This window comes from Cryptomeria japonica, chromosome 2 (assembly GCF_030272615.1).
Source record: "Cryptomeria japonica chromosome 2, Sugi_1.0, whole genome shotgun sequence".
Lineage (NCBI taxonomy): Eukaryota > Viridiplantae > Streptophyta > Pinopsida > Cupressales > Cupressaceae > Cryptomeria > Cryptomeria japonica.
Window position 1 is genome coordinate 103,008,964 of NC_081406.1, and position 24,225 is coordinate 103,033,188.

At 33.8% G+C, this 24,225-nt stretch overlaps 1 protein-coding gene across 1 annotated transcript; it reads right to left on the reverse strand.

The window, feature by feature from the left end:
* Nucleotides 1-12,280: 12,280 nt before the first annotated feature.
* LOC131054307 (pentatricopeptide repeat-containing protein At1g63330-like) lies at nucleotides 12,281-14,390 on the reverse strand. Its single transcript, XM_057988785.2, has one exon. The coding sequence runs from the start codon at nucleotides 14,303-14,305 to the stop codon at nucleotides 12,470-12,472; it is 1,836 nt and encodes a 611-aa protein (XP_057844768.2). The 5' UTR covers nucleotides 14,306-14,390; the 3' UTR covers nucleotides 12,281-12,469.
* Between the last annotated feature and the right edge of the window lie 9,835 nt (nucleotides 14,391-24,225).

A 24,225-nucleotide genomic window follows, 5' to 3' on the forward strand; every position in this document is an offset into this window, starting at 1 on the left:
CTCAAACACACAACACCACCGAATATCATGCCAAGGTCATCTGCAACATGCAACAACCATCAGGTCGGCCAGAAAGTCATATAACACAAAGAATACCACCGGACCAATAAAGTCTTCAATAACGCACACCATGATCAATGTGGACCACCAAAATGCATAGAACACGATTGAAGAACATCAACAAGAAATGTGAATTCCTCTACAACAAATCAGATAACTAGAAACATCATCAATTCCCTTCCAGAGCTCAAGAACACCAACAACAAACTGAAAGATACGCTTGTGAAGTTCCAAATCATGAACCACCTGAACTGGGGACACACATGAGTGTCCCAAACACTCTCCAAAATCCGCACAACTTAAGGAATCAATTGTGGAGCAATACAAACGTGAAATCACAACTCTACAATACAGAACTAACAAAAAAAACAATCATCACACCAGATCACATAACTCAATCAAATCACCTTCTGGAACACTAAAACTCATACTGAATCAACTAGAGATAAGTATCTCAAAACCCATTAATCTGCATCAGCATATTTGTAACCAAACCAACTCTTTGCAACATCGAAGCACAAAAAACACAGGAATATGTTGACATCAATGACAACAACACATTCCAACAACTCTAATATCCAACAATCAACCCCTTGGCATTGATGGCAACATATGTTCATATAAAAAATAATCAATACAAAAAAAGAAATCTCCAACAATCTCCCTCTAAGATCATGCACACATAGCTATCTACCTTAGATAGATAAGGCAAATTTTCACATGCATCTCTCCCCCTTTGACATCAATGCTAAAGGCATGTACAAATTATTATTATCACCCTCTTAGAACAAACTTACAAATCTGAACAACTGAATCACACACTCACTACTCCCCCTAAGTAGCAACACCCACTCATCTATTCGGATATCAAGATAAGACTATGAAGTCCACCAGATTGTTGCATCTCAATGCATCTAATTCACACCAGGAGGGGCAATCACCTTTAACTTCTCTCTCAAATATACAAATGTATTTGCAGGCAAAGGCTTCATGAAGATATTTGCAATTTGTTCCTTTGTAGATACATACTCCAATCTAACTTCTTTCTCATTCACCTTCTCTCTCAAGAAATGAAATTTGATTGATATATATTTTGTCTGGGAATGAAACACTGGATTCTTAGAAATATTGATAGCAGTTGAATTGTCACAATATATAGCAGTAGAGTCATTATAAACAAATCTAATATCCTTCAACGTCTGCTTCATCCAAATTAATTGAGCATAGTTTCTAGCAGCAGCAATGTATTCAACTTCCGTAGTAGATAAAGAAATAGCATCTTGGTTCTTATTTGCCCAAGAAATCAACTTCTTTCCCAAAAAGAATTCTCCATCGGTAGTGCTTTTCCGATCATCAACATCACCTACCCAATCAACATCTATATAAGCACTCAAAATGAAATCATCAATCTTTGGATACCACAAACCATAATCAACTATTCCCTTCAAATATCTAAATATCCTCTTCACATTAGTAATATGACTTTCCTTAGGATCAGCTTGGAATCTTGCAACAAGACATACAACATTCCTAATGTCAGGTCTAGTCTGAGTCAAACATAGTAGTCCACCAATCATAGATCTATACAGGGTCTGGTTAGCCTTCAAAGTTTCATCATCTTTTGTCATGTTACATCTAGTCACCATAGGAGTTCCAACAGGTTTGGAATCATCTAACCCAAACTTCTTCAGCGATTCCTTCGCATACTTTGATTGAGATATGAAAATGCCTTTGTCATTCTATGTAATTTGCAATCCCAAAAATAATTTCATCTCACCTATCATAGACATCTCAAAATCTTTTTGTATACCATCAACAAACTTCTTACTCAAATCATCATCTCCTCCAAAAATAATATCATCAACAAAAAATTCAACAATCAAAATATTATCATTATCAATCTTGAAGTATAAGTTACTATCAGCAGTACCTTTACAGAATCCCAACTTCATCAAATACATGTCCAAATTAGCATACTAAGCTATAGGGGCTTGTTTAAGTCCATACAATGCTTTCTTCAATCTGCATACCATGTTTTCTTCATCTGTCAACGAGAATCTATCTAGTTGCTCAATATAGACTTCCTCTTCCAATTCACCATTTAAAAAGGTTGACTTCACATCAATCTTATTTACCTTGAATTTCTTATGAGAAGCATATGCAAGAAATAATCTAACAACTTCAATTCTAGCTACTGAAGAAAAAGTATCCTCAAAATCAATACCTTCCATTTGTGAATATCCCTTACATACCAGTCTTGCTTTGTTTCTAACAACTTCTCCATCTTCATTCAGTTTACTCTGGGACACCCATTTAGTACCAGTTACATTCTTGTATTTAGGCCTCGGAACAAGATCCAATGTATTGTTTTTCTCAATCTGATTTAACTCTTCTTTCATGGCTTTTACCCAATTTTCATCTTTACAAGCTTCAACAACATCTTTAGGATCAATTTTGGAAATCAAACATGTCTCTTCAGTAACAATTCTTCTCCTAGTCATCACACCTTTATTTTTATCACCAATAATCTAATTCTCTGAATGATTTAATCTTGCATACCTAGGGGTCTTTTGATTGTTCTCATTTTTAGTCTCTTGAACTTCTTCACCACCAACAACATCTAGATTTACTGACTCTTCCAGATCACTCTGATTCATGCTTGGAGTTTGCACTTGTTTTGAAGTAACATCTTGATCATCAGATTCATATTTGCATGCTCTGATTTGCTTCTCATGACTCTCATCAACCTTCACATTTGCACTTTCCACTATTTTTCTCAGTCTTTTGTTGTAACATCGGTAGGCTTTGCTCTTAGTAAAATATTCCAAAAAGATTCCTTCATCACATCTTCCTTCAAATTTTCCTATATCCTCATATTTTGATATAACATTTTCTTCCAAATATTCTAAAATATCTAACTGTGGGAACATGACCAAACCATAACTCATAAGGGGTCTTACTAGAATCACCTTTTATATGCACCCGGTTGAATGTGTACAGACCAGTGCTAACAGGTTCTCTCCAATAGATATGCAGAACGTTTTCTTTAATCATCATAGTCCTAGTAGCATCCAAAACAGTTATGTTCTTCCTTTCAACAACTCCATTCTGTTGAGGGGTTCACAAAGTAGATAATTGTCTCCAAATTCCATGCTCTTCACAAAAGGAATTAAACTCATCGGAAGTGAATTCTCCTCCTCTATCAAATCTTAGACACTTCAGCTTCAATCCTGTCTTTGTCTCCACTCTGCTTTGAATATTTTGAATTTCTTCAGTGCTTCAGATTTCTCCCTTAGAAAAGTGACCCACATCATCCTGGAATAGTCATCAATAAGCAACATAAAGTATATGTCACCCTACAAGCTTCTCACCCTAGACAGACCACATAAATCAATATGCACAAGATTTAATAACCCATTAGATGTATACAGTTTTCTCTTGAATGAAATTCTTGTTTTCTTTCCCAATTGACATTCTTTACACACCAAATTAGTAGGCTTCACTATCTTAGGCAGATCTCTAATAGCTTGGATAGAACTTATCTTAATCATGCAGTCAAAGTTAACATGACAAATCCTCCTATGTCACAACCAACTTTCATCAATCTGAGCAATTAAACAACTTTTCTCACTAGCATTTAGATGAAAGATATTACCTTTAGTTTTAGTTCTTGATGCAATTTCTATACCAAAGCTATTCAAGATCTTACATTTCTCATTCTTGAATTGTAACTCATATCCCTTATGAACCATCTGTCCAACGCTCAAAAGATTATGCTTCAAACCTTTAAAATATAAAACATCATCAATATTATTCTTACCATCAAGAGAAATAGAACCTCTACCACGGATTACACAAGTTTTGTTGTCTCCAAATCTCACTACATCGCCATCATACTTCTCCATATTCACAAATTTACATTTATCACCTGTCATGTGATGTGAATAACCACTGTCAATCACCCATTCATCTTTCTCTTCAATCTTAGCAACCAAGAGTTTCTCTTTAATAATGTAGCTTGTAGAATTAGCAGGTACTAGATTAGAAACATAATAACATTTCTTCTAATATCTATACTTGTGATTAGGCTTGTAAAGCTTGTCATACTTTGACATTCTTTCTGCTCTTTTAGGACACCTGGAAGCAAAATGTCATATCTTATTGCATGAAAAATATTTCAAAGGTAACTTCCCTTCATACTTACCCACTCCCTTAGGCAATCTTTTGGCAATAAGTGCTTCAAGTTCTTCCAATTCTCTTTCATATTCTTCCATCTCTCTCATTTTCCTTTCATATTTGGAAACCCTAGTTGAACTTTCTCTCGGATCAAGCTTCTTCTTTTTAGACATAGTAGCTTTAAATGCAATCTTAGCTTTCCCATGTGATCCACCAAGTTAACTCAATTCAAAAGTAGCAAGCTTACCAACTAGCATGTCTCTTGCCATAGTTGTCACAGTCCAAACTCATCAATAGTAGCAACTTTGTATTTGTAAGCAGGACGCAAGGATCTCAACACTTTAGCTACAATCTCCTCTTCTTCAAGGACTCCACCGACACATTTGATGTTCAGCACAAGATCATTCACCTTAGCCATAAAGGAGGAAATATTCTCATCTTCTCCCATTCTCAGCAACTCATGCTTTCCTTTCAATCTCTGCAATTTAGCAACTTTCAATGTTTATCTCCTTCATACAAGGTTTCTAGCTTCTCCCAAATCTCATGTGTAGTTTGCAATCCCATCACATAAGTCATCTTTGCATCAGTCAGGGAACTCAGCAATGCTTCTATCTCTTATATTATGTTCAGCATCCTTGATCACAACTGCAATAATAGGACCATTCTGAGGAACATTGTAGGCATTCTTTGTGATCTTCCAATAATCTTCTCCAAGACAATTCAAGTAACACTCCATCCAGACCTTTCATATTGTGTAATTAGTTCCATCAAATCTTGACCTCTCCTTCTTGAAAACATCAATTGTCATCCTGGATCTCCTCAAGTAGTCAAGCTTCTTCCAGAGGATCTAGCTCTAATACCAATTGTTGGCAACAACAATGCAAGAAAACTGAGGGGGGGGGGAGGGGGGGTGAATCAGTTTTCACCAAACTTACACAAATTAACCTCAACTTCAGATCTGGTCAAGAACAACAATAGCAAAGATAAACACCACATCAACAACACACATAACACACAAATTTTTGACATGGAAAACCAGGTTAAGGGAAAAACCATGGTGGGAACCTACCCACAATATGATGATACTCTGTAGTAGTATGTGAAAATATTACAATGAGGAATGCACATGCATTTAGGCACACTACTTAGAGGTCACTGCTAAAAAAAAAACAAGGGCTACAACCCTGGGAAGGCTCACTATCATACAACGATCGAACAACAATCCGGATTACATGAACTGAAAGAATAGCATCTCCAAATGCTTGATCGTAGTTCCGATTAAGAACACTGTCTGCACTACAACACTTCTCTTCTCTTCCACACACTTCTGAAAGATCAATTCACTTGTTCACACATACAACACTCACAAGGAACACAGACACAATTGCAAACATCCATCTTACATGATTACAACACTCATTTATGCAAATCATCAACCTTAACTCCAAGGTCGGCTCAACACATAAAACCTAATTACAAAATTACATCACACGATACATAAATCAATATATGGACCAATACAATATCAGCAAGGACATAGCATGGACCCAAGTCAAAACCTCAAACACACAACACCACTGAATATCTCGCCAAGATCATCTGCAATACGCAACAACCATCAAGTCGATCAGAAAGTCGTACAACATGAAAAATACCATCGGATCAATAAAGTTTTCAATAACATGCACCATGATCAATGTGATCCACCAAAACACATAGAACACAACCGAAGAACATAAACAAGCAACGTGAATTCCTTCGCAACAACTCAGATAACTAGAAACATCATCATTTCCCTTCTGGAGCTCAAGAACACCAACAACAAACTAAAAGATATGCTTGTGAAGTTCCAAATCATGAACCACCCAAATTGAGGACACACATGAACGTCCCAAATACTCTCCAAAATCTGCACAGCATAACGAATCAATTTTAGAGCAATACAAACCTGAAATCACAACTTTGCAATACAAAACCAACAAAAAAACCAATCATCACACCAGATCACATAAGTCGATCAAATCACCTTCTGAAACACTAAAACTCATATTGAATCAACTAGATATAAGTATCTCAAAACCCATTAATCCGCATTAGCATATTTGCAATCAAACCAACTCTTTGCAACACCGTCAAAACACAAGAAACACAAGAATATGTTGACAGCAATGACAACACATTCCAACAACTCTAATATCCAACACAAAGCCCTTGAAATATCTCCTTCATTCCTTTGAAAACTGAAAAAATGCATTGAATTAGCTTCTTCTCAGATAGACTAGAGATGAATGAATGATCTAGGTATGAATTGTCTCTTAAGACTTTGCTCAAGAGGTTGAAAGAGATTTGGTCGCCATTTCGAGCCTACAAGAAGAAGAAAAGCACAAGAAAGGATCTTGTATAAAAACCTAAACTCTTATAACCCAAGTTTAACCCTTTTGAGGTTAAGACCTAGTTAACATAGCTTGACATGGATGTGAAATCTTGCCCTTGACTTTCATGTAGCGTTGAATATTTTTTTCCCCTTTAAAATTTAATTCCCTCCAAATGTTAAATTGATGACTAGGTTTAAAAGGCTTTAACTCTTTCATCTCATACAATGTGGGTCTTTCACTTTTGAGAGTCTTTAAGGTTTTGACAAAAGAAAGAAGACATTATTCATTTTTTCAAACGTTACAAATATAGATCAAAATATTTGAGATAACTTTTGTTTCCTTTTGAGTCCTTTAAGACCCCTCTCAAACTGTGAACCAGACCTAGGACCTTCTTCATAGAGCTATTTTGGCCTAAAGGTGGAAATTAAGTAATAGGCATATATTGATTAACAACTTTTGGTGGAAGTGAAATATTGCTTTGTTGTGAGTAATATTACAACTGGTCAATACACTCTTGCGAACCCACACGCCACACTATAGTTGTTGTAAATGACCTATACGTGATGTCATTATTATTTCATTGTTACAAATCACAAACTTGGATGGTTTTCTCTTCCTTATTGTTGCAAGCAAAAAATTCACACACATGCATAAACACATATACTTCCCCAAACCATAAGAAAACAAGTATTAGAAAGAAGGGAATTCAAACCCTAAATTGAACATTCATAATGAATCACAATCTTCACTTTGAGAGATAGATAAAATAACCATTCATTCATGTATACGGTTGAGAATGCAACACGCAAACATTTACATGTAAATTATATTGCAAAATAGAAGAAATTAAATCTTCCCTCCCTCACCACAACATACAAGTACTCTTTTGAACATATGGAATATATTTGACTCTCTCTCAGGATGAAGCTTTGGTTAACAACCAACCTCTTTTTTAGGCAACTCCTTTGTTCATCAAGTGCTTAAATACCTTTCAAGACCAAAATTCTTGAATCTCTCTGTCCTTTGAAACATTTGTTCCACTCTTTTATACGCTCATACAAAGTCCATGAGAAGATATCTCTTCTCTTTTGTCAAAACACCCATGAGTGATTTGTTATATTCTTCTCCTACTCATGGACTACATTGGGATATGCATCTTCTCACTTGTCTCTTGTCATTCAAATTCTCTTATTGGATGCTTTCTCTCCTTCATGTCATCCTCACTTATTAATAAAGACTCAAATTCTTGGAAATGTGACCTCTTCTTCCAATCTTATGCATTCTACTCATCCCTCAAAATATTTTTCTACCAAGGACATACCCATATTCTATAATTGTGTATGCCAACTGCTCTCTCACTGGGTTTCCTTATCATTAATTCCTTTAGCATAATACAAACCCTATAATTTTGGATTGAAGTCCTACCTTCTTATGATAAGTGCTTCCTTTTTTCTCTCCTAAACGATCTCTCATGATCTCATCCCTATCTTTTTTCTTCGTTTCATGTACTTCTCCTTATTGTTCTCTCGGTCTCCTTGCTCTTCCCATTCCTACATGTGATTCTCTTCTTTTTTCTTGCATAGTTGTCCTTATTATTTTTCCTCGCTACAAAAAAAGGTACAATACTCAAATGTTTCTAGAGTGGCCACTATTTCATTTCCATCTCTCTTTTCCTGCACCTTTCACTCTTATTAAATACTCTTCCTAAACATAAAATCTTTCCAACTAGACATTCTAGATTCTCCCCCTAAAGTGTATGGGTCCCCAAAAAATATTCCAAATCCTTATTTGAGCATCAAAATGGATGCATGTATTAATAGAAGCAGCCTAGGTAGAATTAGAATAATCTACTCTTGTACTCATTCGAGTTGGTTTCGATGTAATACATCATTGGTATAATGACTCCTAAAACATGCAACAAAATTCAAGATTTCAAATTGTGGCAAAAATGGGGTTGCTCATAGCCCATGTACAATGTCACTATATTAATTAAACAACCTTAATATTGTAGCCTTACGATACAACTAAAAAAATGAGTTATAGCTAATTATCTTATTATAAACAAAACATTGTCTAAGAGGAATTTTAATTTTCCATGAAACAATGTACTCTCTTTCAAATTTCTCTTTGGAATCAGTAATTTACAAAATATCATATTTTGTAGAAAATGTCTTTTTTGGGTAATAAATTGTACCTATAAACACCTTTAGAAGCTATTTCCTATAATTTGAGGGTTACATTTTTTTCAGAGCAACAATAATTGACTTGGACTGTGTCTTAACTTTCTATTGAATCTATCCAAAACATTTGCACCCCCTTAAATATATATTTGATTTCTCTAAAATGTCAATTGAAGATTAAATCAATTTCAAACAACTACAAGTTGGATTAATTCTCTTAGTTTACTTTTAGATTATCCTCCATCAAAACATCCCTTTTTCTCCCTTTGCCAGCATACCCCTTTGTAGAAAGATAGCACAAAGTCAACTATAGTAGAGTTGTTATAACTACTTAATAACATCAAGTGAAGGAATATGATGGTAAGAGATTCCAAATGACTTCAATGAATGATTATAAGAGATGGTTTTGTACTCTTCAATCAAAATATTGATAAAGAAAAAAATGTTAATTTACTTCCAATTTTATTCAATTAATAGAATTATTAACTAATGGACAGTACTTTAAATGCAATATTACCTTACTACTAAATATGCCTCTATGTCATAAAATAAATTTAAAAAATAAAAACAAATATTGAAATTTTTTCAAAATTTTCCTTGATGCAGAAATAGATTAACAAGGCCTACTTAATCCCTTGGTCTAATGAACGCCTTTTAAAATATATTATATCATACCTTCCTAACAAATATATTATTTCTGCATTTGAATTTGAAGAATATGAAATGCTTTCTTGTGCCCTTCATTGGGTCTGAGACCTAAGAAGATGCAATTTCTACTCTCTTTTAGAGACACAACGTTTTACCTATCTACTCTTCCTTCACACGAATTTCTTAGATCCTACTTATTCTGTGCAGAAATCATGCCCAGCAATCAATGCCTCTCTAGCACAAAATGGAAGCACAGAGATTATCCTTCATGTCCTTCATGTCCTTCATGTCACAAGCACAGGAGACAAGAATAGGCACTAAATCCTCTGCCTGGACAGCTGTGTATTCAATCGCCTGTCTTCCTTTATCATCTGATTGCCTTCATTCAGTACATACTCCATGTCAAACTCATAATAGAACTCGTTCGATCTTCCACGAACCTACATAGCCTTTGAAATCTGACACAAAGTATAATTGAAGCAGCAATGTGAATGTTATGATGATTAATTGAGAACAGAAGGATACAATTAAATAGTGGATACAGTGTGAGAACCTGTATAAAGGCTGAAAGTGCCATAACTGCCAACAAACAAAGTGATAGTTATGCAAAGTTACACCAACAGGTGTAGAGTTGCTTCATCCATTCAATCTATCACAAGGTTGAATCTATCACAAGGTTGACTAAGTAAACAACATATGGTGTCCAAAATATATGTTTGTATCTCGTCAAGAAATTACTTTACAACTTTGCAACTTTGAAAATTGCCTATCATAACTTAGACAACATTTTGAGGTCCCTTTGCCTCAATATACACAATGAAAATGTTGGCAATAGCGTTTACATCCTTCACTGGCCCCACATATAATGGCCCGATAAATATTGCATCTTTAGGGCACAATACAATAACATCAATTAAAGGAATATTTTTGCAATATTTCAATCCATAGAAATGATGGATGCTCTTTGCTTTGGCACATAAGGTGGTTACTATTTATAAACATAACTTACATAGCTCGTAGGTGCCACATTTATTCTCTTGCTATTTCCTACCAACATTGTGATTTTACAAGGTTGAAGGAAGACCACTGATGTATATACAACACACAATGTGCTGATCAACATTGTCTCACTTAGTTCAAACATGCCCTTTTTAATGTAGCCCAAATCCTTGACTATTTTGCAAGAAAAAAGGCTCTTGTCTTATTTTAAAGATAGTGTCAAAAAAGATTGGTAAGTGGCAACCATTACTAAAGTACTATAAGGGACCTACAAGATACTTCCTTGACCAAAAGATGAGAACTTGATCTTAGTTTCTCAATTGCATTGTCTACTTCCTCTTCCTCTTGTTCTTTGTATAAGCAAGAATCTATCTTTTACAACAAATTCTTTATTAGCCTACCACAACCTGATCTCCCTTAAAAATGACCTACAAGATCCTTTATTGATCAAAAATGAGATGTTGATCTCAACCTCTTGATTTCATAGTCTACAAACAAGAATATATATTTGGCATACCATAGTTCAACAACATACCACAAGTGACCTTTCACCAAACTACAAACAACCATGGTTTCTCTATTTCATTGGCTTCACTTGACTATAGAAGCTCCAATAGTAACTCTGGCACACATAACGGTTTCGAAATGAGATTTTGTGGATTTTGCTTAAATCGTTTCGACACACATAACGGTTTTGTTTTTTTCCCCTAAATCAACTGGCACACAAATCTCAACATTGGAATAAACTTCTTTTCGAATGGAACTTTTTTGTGAAAGGAAGTCGAATTGCACCAAATCATCTATATGTAAGCCTTAAAATATTCAGGAAGAATCAGAAAAATGAGATATGAATGACTAAATAAAGTTAGATGTGAATGATCATCTGGGGTCACATTCATCTTTCTCCTTCAATGCTAAGCACTTTTAGCTGTATAAGACATTGATACTGACAGGTTTAGAGAGAGAAAATAAGAGCTATAGACCAAATGCCTGTTTCATCGCAGGATGAAGACTGGAATGGTATTTACTTAAATTCTCATATCGCTAATTCATTTTTCAATGAAAAGAAAAAAATCTGGGGCACAAAATATTGATGAGAAAGCTACTCAACAGTTACTGGCCGCGAAGCATTAAATAGAATTCTATTACATCAAAAGTCCAGCCATATTCAGAAATTAAAAAATGCAATAGTTCAAACATTCCTCATTTAACTCATAAATTTCAGACAATATTAAAATAGAATCTTCATAATACAAAAGAAGATATTGTTTATCAAATTATGATCCCATAGAAACTCATTACGAAAATGTAGTAGGTTTCAATTTTACATCTTTCTTCTGAAAATGTAGGAATATGAACAGTGGTTGCTGCTTTAGAAGAATGAAATAAAAATAATAAAATCATTTAGATATGTCAACCACAGTTTAGACAAATAAAAGCACGAAGAAACTCCAGCTCTAGCAGGAAATATAAAAATTTTAACTTGACATGAGCTGATTTCTACTGTCAGATGAGTTAGCTGCAAATATTATATTGATAGGTACCTTAACCCCAGAAAAGTACATTTCTTGTTAAGAGTTATTCTAGTTTTGAAGGCTTGTGATTACAAAGTCAGCATAGAGTAAGGTATCATCCACAAAAGAAATCTCAAGAGAAAAGTTTCATATACAGTAGTTCTGAATTGCCACAACTCATGTTCTAACTGTATGCATCTTTTAGATGCCTCATTTTGAGATATATAAAATTTTGATATGACTGTAACAGACGCCCTTACAACATTAAGATTTGTTATGTTAATTTTAAAATATTTCGTGTTGATAATTTTTTAACTATAATTCTAAATTATAGGGCGGAACCATTCAATTATGTTCCAATCCAAATTATCATTATAGCGTTCCCAGCCTTACACAAAAGAATGGTTGTGTACATAAGTAACACTGAGACGAATGAATAAATATCAATTTCTAGAGCTGCGAAAATATATATCCAAGTGCCATTGTGATATGGCTAGCACTCAAGAAGAGATGAGAACTATGCAGCCCTAGAAATAATAAAAGAATCATCATTTACAAAGTCTCTTAATTTTTTCATTTGACCAACTTTAACCAGCCAGTCAAGTATCCGGACAGTTGAATCACTTGGAGCACAACCTTCTTTCTTCATTTGATCCATCACCAGAAAGGTATTTTCAAGGTCATGTCTTTGGCGGAAGGTGTAAAGAAATTTATTATATGTGATAACATTTGGAACTAAATCATTTATTCTCATCTCATTCAGCATCGAGAAAGCCATTTCAATTTTGTTTTCCTTGCACAAAGAGCCAATCAATATACTATAGGTTACAACATCTGGGGCAATACCAGCCACTTTCATGTTTAGAAAATACTTAAAGGCCTTATCCATCTCACTAACTTTGCAGTGGGCGTCAATCAGACAGCTATAAGTGACTACATCAGCCGTCAAGCCTTCATCTAGCATCTTGTTCAAGTGTGAATGTGCTCTAGAAAGATCTCCTGCCTTGCACAGACCATTAATGACTGTGGTGTATGTCACTTCGTTAGGTTTCAAATCCCTTGTTGCCATCTCCTCTAACATCTTTCCTACCATGTTCATTTCTCCTGCTCTACAGAATGCACGTATTAGTGTATTATATGTGATTACATTAGGAAGACGTCCCCTGTTTTGCATCTCAGAAATAAGTGTAAATGCATCTTTTTCCCTGTTACTCTGACATAAACCATCAATTAGAATGTTGTAAGTAATAACATCTGGTGAGAAGCCCTGCCTTAGCATATTTTTAAACAACTTTTGAGCCTTTTCTACCTCATGCAGTTTACATAGGCTGCATATCAAAGAACTATAAGTAATCACATTCACCTGCAAACCCTTTCTGGACATGTCATGAAAGCAATCCCAAGCCTTGTCCATCCTGCCATCTTTGCACAGTCCATCAATAACTGCACTAAATGTCACTTCATTAGGCAAAGGACCAAACTCCATCATTTTTACAAATAGATTGCAGGCTTTGTCAATTTTTCTAGCCTTGCAAAAGCCATCTATCATACTAGTATAAATGTATCTGTCAAGAAAACGGCCCTCTTGCAACATTTTGGCTACTAATCCCAAAGCGTCATCAAATCTTTCTACTTTACAAAGACCGTCAATCAAGGTGGTATATGTAACAATATCCGGAGAGCGGTAACTATTTTCCATTCCTGCCACTAACCTTAGAGCCTCATCTTCCCTACCCACCTTGGAGAGACCATTAATTAGTGTATTGCACGTAATAGTATTAGGAGAAATGGAAGATTGTATCATTTCAGCAACTAAAACAAGAGCCTCATCTACTCTACATCTTTTGCAGAGCCCATCAATTAGGGTGCTGTATGTAATAATATCAGGAACGCAATGAGCGCGTCTCATTCTGTGCAAAGCCCCAAGTGCTTCCTCAATTTGATCCTCTTTACACAAAACCTTTATGAGGGTGGTATAAGTGATAACATCTGGATGTATTTCCATCTCTTTCATTACAGCAAGAAGAGAGTTGATTCTACGGATATCACCAGAGTTTCCGAGGCCGCTTAAAAGCGAGTTGAATGATACGACATTGAGAGGAAGGCGGTCAGTTATAGCTGAATGTAAAAGGTCCCAGGCCTTGTTTGTGTTTCCCGATTTACAGAGGGCACTAATGGACTGATTGAAATGCACAACATTAAATTTCTGTGACGTGTGAGAAGGGGATTTCTCCTGTTTGTGTGTGTGTTGAGATGAGGTTTTGTATAGTTTTGAAGAATAAGGAGGAGAAGTTACCTGTTTAAAGACGGGGCGACATATCCATTTCAAGTTGTGCATAATCTCCATCTTCATTGGGTTAACAGAGCAGAGCAAGCAAACAAAACCCTCAAATATCTTCTTCTGTCTTGAACTTCTCTCCTCAACAAATACCTAAACATAAAAGCAAATACAATTATTAAAAAGGCGATAAAACTAACACAGCTTTTCATAAAATTAGTAAAAACGTCTAAAATTATTAAGTGATAAAATTATAAATATTTATAAGTAATTAATATAGTGTGTTAAGACTTTCATGCTAATGAAAAATATTTATAAATAATTATAAATAAAAAAAAATTTGGAAGACATTAATATAAATATCTTCAAAATGTTTATGTGAAAAATATTTTTGAGATATCATTCTAGAACTATATATTTATATTATTTATTTTAAGAGGTGTTAGACAATGTCATCATTGGGTTATACTTTGATTGCATAAACAAAAGCTTTTAATTCAATTTTGATATCTATTTAGACATCAAAATATTAATATTTAATAATATAAACTACGAAATGCACAAATCTAAATATTAAAATTTTAAAAATTATAAAAATAAGAATAAAAAGAAAAAGAAACTATTAAGAGTTTTCAAGTAATATATAAATTAATTAATTTGTTTTGTTTTACAAAACAAAATTAGAAAAATTGTGTATTTTAAAAAATAGAATAACATATAATATATTAAAATAGTAAATAAAAATAACTATTTAAAAATTACCAAAACATCAAGATTACATATATTTATTTAAGATATCTATAATAAGTTTTGTTTTTATTTAATACATACATAGACACAAACTTTATTGTTTATTCTATATAATATCTAATGATTGGTTTTTTATATATTTAGCCAATAGGCTACTTGTGTGAGCTTTTGCTTGCCAAAGTGTCAACCTTCCGACGATCGTCTGTTTTTCGACAGGTTTTTGGCCAAGCCTCATGTGTCGACCGATGAAAAGACAGGTTGAAGCACATCCTCTATTGATGCATTGAAGTGCGATGTGGCGGTGAGGTGACATACCACCTACCACGTCCTGTATGGATGGCTTCAATACTGCCTTGAAGAACCTGCATTTAATGTTGCTTAAGATTTGGCTGCTCTAAAGCATGTTTGATGTCCTTGGCCAGTGTGTTTGTCACTTTCGTCATCGCCAACCAAAGCTCACAATTAATTTTGGGTTTTCATTCTCTGCATTTTCATTGTGGTTGTGGTAAAAAATGAAGTTCACTTGATTAATTTTGGGTTTTCATTGTCTGGATATCCGTTCTACTTCTTGGCTTCCTATGTGGGTTTTCGTTGTGTGTATATCTATTGTGTTTCTGGGCTTCTTCACCTCGTTTGGTTCAAGCAGTGTTAATGGAGAAGCGAGGTAATTGTATCTCTCGTATTTTACCTCGACATTTCAGGTAACTCTAAGTATGGTTTGTCTTATTGGTTGGTGATTAAAAGTTAATTTTGATTTTGTTTTGGTTCTACCAACTTTGCATGTTTGTTGGGTTTGTATTCTAAAGATCGAGGTTATACAAAAATGAAAGAATGTATTTATTGGGTTTGATTGTCTGCATTTTGGTCACATCTCTCCATTACTCTGGCACTTAATAAATTTATGTTTTAAGTTCTCTGCATTTTTAGGGTTTCATCAACATTGTTTTACCTATGTTTTTGGGTTATCTGTTGATCAATTTAGGGTTCCATTGTGTGCATTTTCATTATGTCTCTATTCTTTAGCTTCGGTTATTGTGGCACTTAACATATTTTGGGTTGTCATTGTTTGCGGTTGCATTATTCGTGCAGGTTACAATGTCACTTAATTAATTTAAGGGTTTGTGTTGTTTTTGTTTCCATTAGGTGACTTTGTTGCTTTATTAGTTAGATAATTTAGAGATTTCATTGTCTACATTTCCTTTCTCTACCTGTGTTGGGTTGTGGGTTAATTAATCGATATCTTTTCATTGTCTGTGTTTTACATATATATTGTTTTGAATGTGGATTGGTTGTCTAGCCGCTTAATACATTTAGGGGATTCACTGTCTGATTTTGTATGCTCAATCTGCGGTACTATGTTTGCTAATTAATTTTAGGTTTCTGGCACTTAACAAATTTATGGGTTTCATTGTTTGTGTTTGTATTTTTTGTGTACATTGCTATGTGGCTTGATTAATTTTAGGGTTTTTATTGCCTATGTTGTCATTCTCTATCTTGGTTTCTCTATTGGTACATTTAGGGTTTGGATTATCACAATTTTGATTCTCTGTATGGGTTCATTGTATATATATATATACAAATAGTGTTGTGGCTATAGGAATTTTGAATGCCTCCCAAAATAAATAAAGGGTGATATATATATATATATATATATATATATATATATATATATATGTATGTATGTATGTATGTATGTATGTATGTATGTATGTATGTATGTATGTATGTATATATGTATATGTATATATATGTATATGTGTATATGTATATATGTATATGTATATATACATATATATATACATATATACATATACATACATATATACATATATATAAATATACATATATATATATATACATACATATATATACATACATACATATATATATACATACATATATATACATATACATATATGTATACATATGTATACATATATATATATATACATATACATATACATATACATATACATATATATATACATATATATACATATACATATGTATATTTATGTATATATATGTATATATATATACATATATTTATATACATATATATACATATATATACATATGTATGTATATATATATATATATATATATATATGTATGTATATATATATATATATATATATATATCACACACATATATACATACACACACACACACACATATATATATACATATATACATATATATACATATATGTATATATATGTATATATATGTATATGTATGTATATATATATATACATATGTATATGTATGTATGTATATGTATGTATATGTATGTATATGTATACATACATATATATACATATACATATATATACATATATATATATATATGCATATATATATATATATATATGCATATATATATATATATATATATATATATGCATATATATATATATATACATATATATACATATATATATATATATATACATATATATACATATACATATATATGTATACATATATATACATATATGTATACATATATATATATATATGTATATATATATATATATATACATATATGTATATATACATATATGTATATATATATCACACACACACACACACACATATATAGATGTATATGTATATATATGTATATGTATATGTATGTATATGTATGTATGTATGTATGTACATATCTATATAAATGGACTTCTGTGATTGAGGTTTTGATGTGCTAGAATGTTTTCTTTTAGACCCTCTTGAGGAAAGGGGCATTAGATTAGATTATAAACAATTTTGATTTCTAATATAGATACCACCATCTCGATTCAGAGAGCATTGTCTTCTCTGCTTGAATGAGAATGTTTTCAAAGCAATTGATATGGTGATGTCGACCTTACTACTTTGTTTTATGGTTCACTATTATAACTTTAGTCAATGGCTTCTTATTGATAGTTTTGGAATCGAGGTAATGAAAAAAACAATAATGCTCTTTGTTATTGTGCAATAGAAGTTGCATCCTTCCAACTGCCATACAATAATCAATCGTTGTGGTTTACATAATAGTTATTGATATGTCGAGTAGCCCAAGATTTGAACGCACCTTGTAGAAAGCTCCTCCAAATGATTCAGTAAGTTAATATATTGTCTTCTATTGCATCTTAACAAATAAATTCTCAATCTATAGAATATCCCTACCTTTGTGTGTGTGTTTATCATATTTATTTATATGCTCCTTCATACACATACATAGATGCATGTTACATATAGGCATTTGCATGAGTGTGGATGTATGTATGTGTGTTTAGCTATATGTATGTGTTTGTGTTTATTTGTTTGTATCCTCCTACATATACAACATTTTCACATGCACAAAGACATATTCATGAATGTTGGCAGTTACAAAAAAGAGAGTGTGGACGCACTTGTACGGATAGCCACAAATGTGGTCATGCTCATAGAAAGTATTGCCCTATATTGCAATGGTTGTTAGCATGCCAATGCCTCCATATACATAGGCAAATACATACATGATCAAATAGACAGAGAGGAGGCCATACCCATTCAATTATCAAAATGAATAAACAACCTGACATCTGTGTTTATAAAATAGATATAAATGGATATAGACATGGTCATTTATGTTTGTGGATACAACAAAGAAAACTAAAAACCCTATCATGTGCTTTCTTTGTGTCGACTATCACAACATGTGCATTTGTATAGGCTTTTAGATACATACACATGTATCTGTTTGATTTGTGTGAATGTTATCATTGATGTCAAACCTTGTGATCCAACTAGGACCAGATGTAGCATGTTGAGCAACAGTGGAAGATAAGTATGTATGTGATATTGAGCAGTGATGTATGTATGGTCTATAGAGAGTATTTTTCATAAGATCCTTTTCTCCAGAATCTATTATTTTGCTAGTCATGGTTTGTATCAAGTGTTGGTATTAGTTGTGATAGTTGAATTGCTATCTGAACATTGGTATTGCAATATGTTCTATGAATTTTGTGGCATTCATTTCTTGAAGTTGGAAGTCATTGTGCTTGGAATTTGTGTCTATGGGTTTGACAAACCTTTATTTTGTTTCGGTTATTGAAGCGTGTGTTTTGATAATTAATAAGTGTGAAGAAGATCAATAAAGGTCGACTTGGTTACCATGTTTTGGTCGAGGCATAATTGAGTAGCATGTTGATTCGAGCAATGCATTATTATATAAACCTTTTGTGTTTGGTTGATATAGTATCTTGGTTTATGTTCTTATCGGTATATATGTGTGTCTGTGCTTGTGTGTGGATGTGTTTATTGAGATTGTATAAAGTGTACATATGAACAAGGAGTGTGTGAGTGATAGAGTAGTGGTATGCAAGGTGTGCAAGTGAAGTGAGAAAGATAAAGAAACAAAGTGTATCCGAGCAGTGTATAGTATGAGTAGTGACGTGTCTAAGACCGAAGTGTGGAAAGTGCAGTTACAAAGTTGCAGTAATCCCTCACTGGATCTGCTATAAGGAGTTGTGGATAGAGTTGCAATAATCCATTATCGGATCTGTTGCAAGAAGTTGTGGACAGAGTTGCAATAATCTGTTACCAGATCTACTGCAAGCAGTTGTGGATAGAGTTGCATTAATCCCTTACTAGATTTTTTGTAGTTAGTCGTGGATAGGTTAGTGAGATCCCTTACTAGATCTTTTGTAAGTTGTTGTTTGAGTGTATCCTGGAACTAACTTCATGCATTTGGAGATGCAATTTTCTTCAATCCACTTATTTATATTGCAGTGATCATTCCGGTAGTGACCCTTATTGTATTCGCGTGATGATTCATATTTTAATTAGGTAGTGAGCCATTTGGTAGTGAGCCACCCTTTTGTAAATACCATATAGCTAGTTATATTATCTTGAGAGTTAACCCTCTCTGTGGTTTTTCCCATTTGGGTTTTCCACATATAAAAATCTAGTGTCTATCTTGTGATTATTCTTACTGTTTATTATGCATATGTTGTTTCATGTTTATGAGAATAAATGCTAAAATTAAATCGATAGAAAGTTTTTATTGTTGTGGATAGAGTTGCAGTAATCCCTTACCTGATTTGTTGCAGTCATTTGTGGATAGGTTAGTGAGATCCCTTACTGGATCTTTTGTAAGTTGATCTTTGAGCTTATCCTAGAAATAACCTGATGCATTTGGAGATGCATTTTTCTTCAATTCACTTATTTCTATTATAGTGAGCATTCCAACAGTGAGCCTTATTGTATTTGGGCGATGAGTCATATTTTAATTAGGTAGTGAGTCATCTGGTAGTGAGCCACCCTTTTGTAAACACCATATAACTAGTTATATTATCTTGAGAGTTAACCCTCTCCATGGTTTTTCTGATTTGGGTTTTCCACGTATAAAAATATGGTGTCTATCTTGTGATTTTGCTTATTGTTTATTATGCATTTGTTGTTTCATGTTGATGAGATTAATTGCTAAAATTAAATCAATGGAAATTTTTATTGTTGTGGGAATATGGATTCACCCCCCCTCTCAGTATTCGGGTCTATTCAACCATCTGACGGTATCTATACTGATCCATGAATAAATAAAAAATAAGAAAGTGTATACATAGATGTGTAGGCAAAGACAAGGTCATGTGTTCCGCCATCACAAATGAAATCCACTATGGTTTGAGGTAATGGTTGGATGTGCATGCCAGTGTTTGCATAGACATACACACACAAATAGACATGTATATGCAAGCCACAATCATGCATGTGTCAAACTAGAAAAAAAAATCAAACTGCTTGTATATGTGAAACATATGCACATGCATGTAGATATCATCATATATGTGCTTGGATGCAGCAAATAAATAAATATGCTACCCTATGCTACCTTTGTGGGATGCATAACATGTCGTAGACATTCACATATACATGCATATTTCTGTATTGGTACATGAATTCAAAAAAATAACTAACATCTATATATATAGGCATGTGAAACACATATAAATATTGTCAGAACGCTATACATTTTCATATGGAAATAAGTTCTTTCCTTCTTTCTATTGTCTATGTAGAATGCACAAATGCAGTCAAAATTGACTTCAAATGCAATCCGTTCCATAAACATTGGAGATGATGTTTCATCCCCAATTGTTCAACTTTTTTCACTCACAAAATTTCATGTTGAACAAGATGAGGATGAGCGTTAAAGAGTGGTTCTCTGTAATGGTACCCATATGCAACTAGGTATAATTTTTCCCAACTACAAAGATTTTTTCAACATAGAGACACTCAAAGTAGGTTGAATAGTGTCCTTAACAAGCTTTGTTTGTAGAACTATGTGGGCATCAAGGTAGCTTCTTCCACATCGTCTTTGCTTCATTATTTAATGATTGTCCACTTATGCTCTCACACAAGACAATATGTTAAACATCTATTTCCTCCTCATGGTAGACGACTTTAATAATTTTCAGCCTTCATGTTATGTAATGCCCCGTCAAGATACCCTAAAAGAAAAAACTACAAACACTCGAAAAGAGTGCAAATAATTTGTTTATAAATAATTAGAAAACATTAATGAGAAATAGAAACATTGCAATAGAAGTTGCACAAGTGGAAGACTTAACTAATCACCTAAAGGGTTTCCAACGAGGATTACTCGATTAATCCAATGAACATAAGGTGTATTAATCCAATTAACAATGAGATTGATTAAACCTGCTCATGATAGAATTATTACCACATGAGCATAGCAATTAAATTCCATAAGAGATTAAACTAAGCATGATTGAATATATACAACTATCATTAGTTACATTACATCACTTAAACTGCATTCATCATAATCCATATTATACATTTAATCGATAACTTCATACATGCAATTAAGATTAATATCACCTAAATTACATTATACATTTTGGCCATAATACCATTCATACATCCAAAATTAAAAGGAACTAGATGAACACATACACCATACAACACCAATTGATATCGGAGTTCACCCCTAATGGGCTACATCTCTGGGTCTGCTTCAAGTGAAAGACCATTATAACAAATGAAAGATGAAAAATACATAAATTTTACATCAATTACAACCTACCATCAAGGTGTACACAAACAAATGATACAACCAACCACATAAGGGTCCAAGATATACAAATATGATCTGAGGTATCAAAGAGGATCCAACTGGAACAACAGAATGAAATGAATCCAAGAGAAATATCTGGAGCACCTATGAAGCTAATCTATAGCAAGAAGGCATGAACAAAATACCCAATGGAAAGTGGCACTACCACCCGATCATGTGGCCCAAAAAGGAACCACCCCTCTGTGCTAGGATATGGTACTAAGGCCCTCAAACAAGCCACAACAAAGCATCACATGGTCTCACATGTACATCAAGAACTCACACAAGACATAAGTATACAAACATGACTCTCATATGAGTGCTCCAAGTAAAGCCAATACATGACTACACACTAGTGATCATAAGGGAAGATTGTCATCGCATAGCTGGTATGGACTTTGACAAGCCTCCATAGGCCTCGACCCCCATCCTAGGTTACCCTAGTAGCCTCTCTCAAATCTTCGGCCCCCGTCCATGTCTCATGCGGTACCCAACAAACCTTTCGTGAAGACAAGGTAGTTGGTTTTCTATTCCAGGCCTTCCCACTACATCCTAAGTCTGTACTAGCACTCAACCATGAGCGGGACACAATTTATCTTGATTAGTATTTGTAGAACCCAACCCCCCCTTTTTTTATTAAGTTATCACTTATTACTCAACTTTCGATGGGTTGTCCTACTACCTCTTTGGGCACGGCCCCCACTCAAAAGCCACTCTTCCTTATGACACTACACAACCTCCAAAGAACCCCAAAGAAAATCACAAAATCCAACCAACATAAGGAGTTTAAAAAGAAAAATTGAAGGACAACTTGCTTAAACAAACCTTCTACCCTGGTTAAATCAATTGGAGGTGTGAAACAAACAACTGGTCTATCCACAAAACAAGATCAAAACCACAATAAGGCAAGTACGACCACAACCAAAACTTAACCCAATCAACTTGCACAATAAACTTACATTCAACAGCAAGCCATCATGACATGAAAATGACTCTTACAAATCGGCACCAAAAACCCACCAAGCAGAGTAAAACACAAAATAAATACACTTGCACTCTAAATCATCCATGTTAAAGAATCATAACTGTTGGAATCCAAGAACATTGACAGGGGGGTGAATTAGTGTTCTACCAAAATGATCTATTTTAACCTTATTAAAACATGCATACACCACCCGGTATACTAGTACATATAGAATTGAAAGAAGTAAAGCAACTAATAAGCCAATCACATAAATGAATACCATAACACACAAAATTATATGTAGAAAACTTTAAAGAGGAAAAACCACTGTGGGATTTGTGATCCACAATATCAATTCACTAGCCATATAAATAAATATTACAAAATATAAGGGGCCTGCACTTGCAAGAAGGCTTACAGCCCAGAGCACACTGCTCAATCACAAAAGGAGTCTCACTGATTACATATAAATCTAGACTACAATAGAGAGAAGTGAATGAACTACTAAGATAACATATTTTATGCTTGAATATAGTTCCGGTTAAGCTCTATGGGTTCCGGTCTGAAACCCTAAACCCTATACCGAAATACTCCTTTACATAAATATCCTCACATACATGATCTCTCTGATATATTTCACATCTCCTTCATTATTTCCTTCCTAATACATATTCACATGATCTCACATCTCAAAATGATCTAACCTATTAACTTATATACCCTTTACAATTCATCATGCCTTATGTCAACTTACAAAGATAATTACAATATCAATATACATGTCGGCTAGATAACATAAATACATGAATATTAAAATTAATTGTCGATGCTGAATCCAAGAGATGTAGGCCTCCAATACCGATAACCTTATTCTAAACCATGTTGGCCTGTATTTCCATTAACCTGAGAATTCCTTCCATCCTACCAGTGTCAGTGTCGGTGAAGTGCCTGTGAAGTGCTTGTCGATACACAACTAAACCAAAACATGAAGCCAAAATAGCTTGCTATGTTGCCATCAATGACAACATAGTGAAACCAACCAACTGAGTGTTAATTGCCAACAATCTCCCCCTTTGGCATTGATGGCAACACTCATGTGAAAAATGATCATGGTTTCATCTGTCGGTTTCATCTTGAGCATGCTCCCCCTGAGTTGAATATCCATCAATACAAAA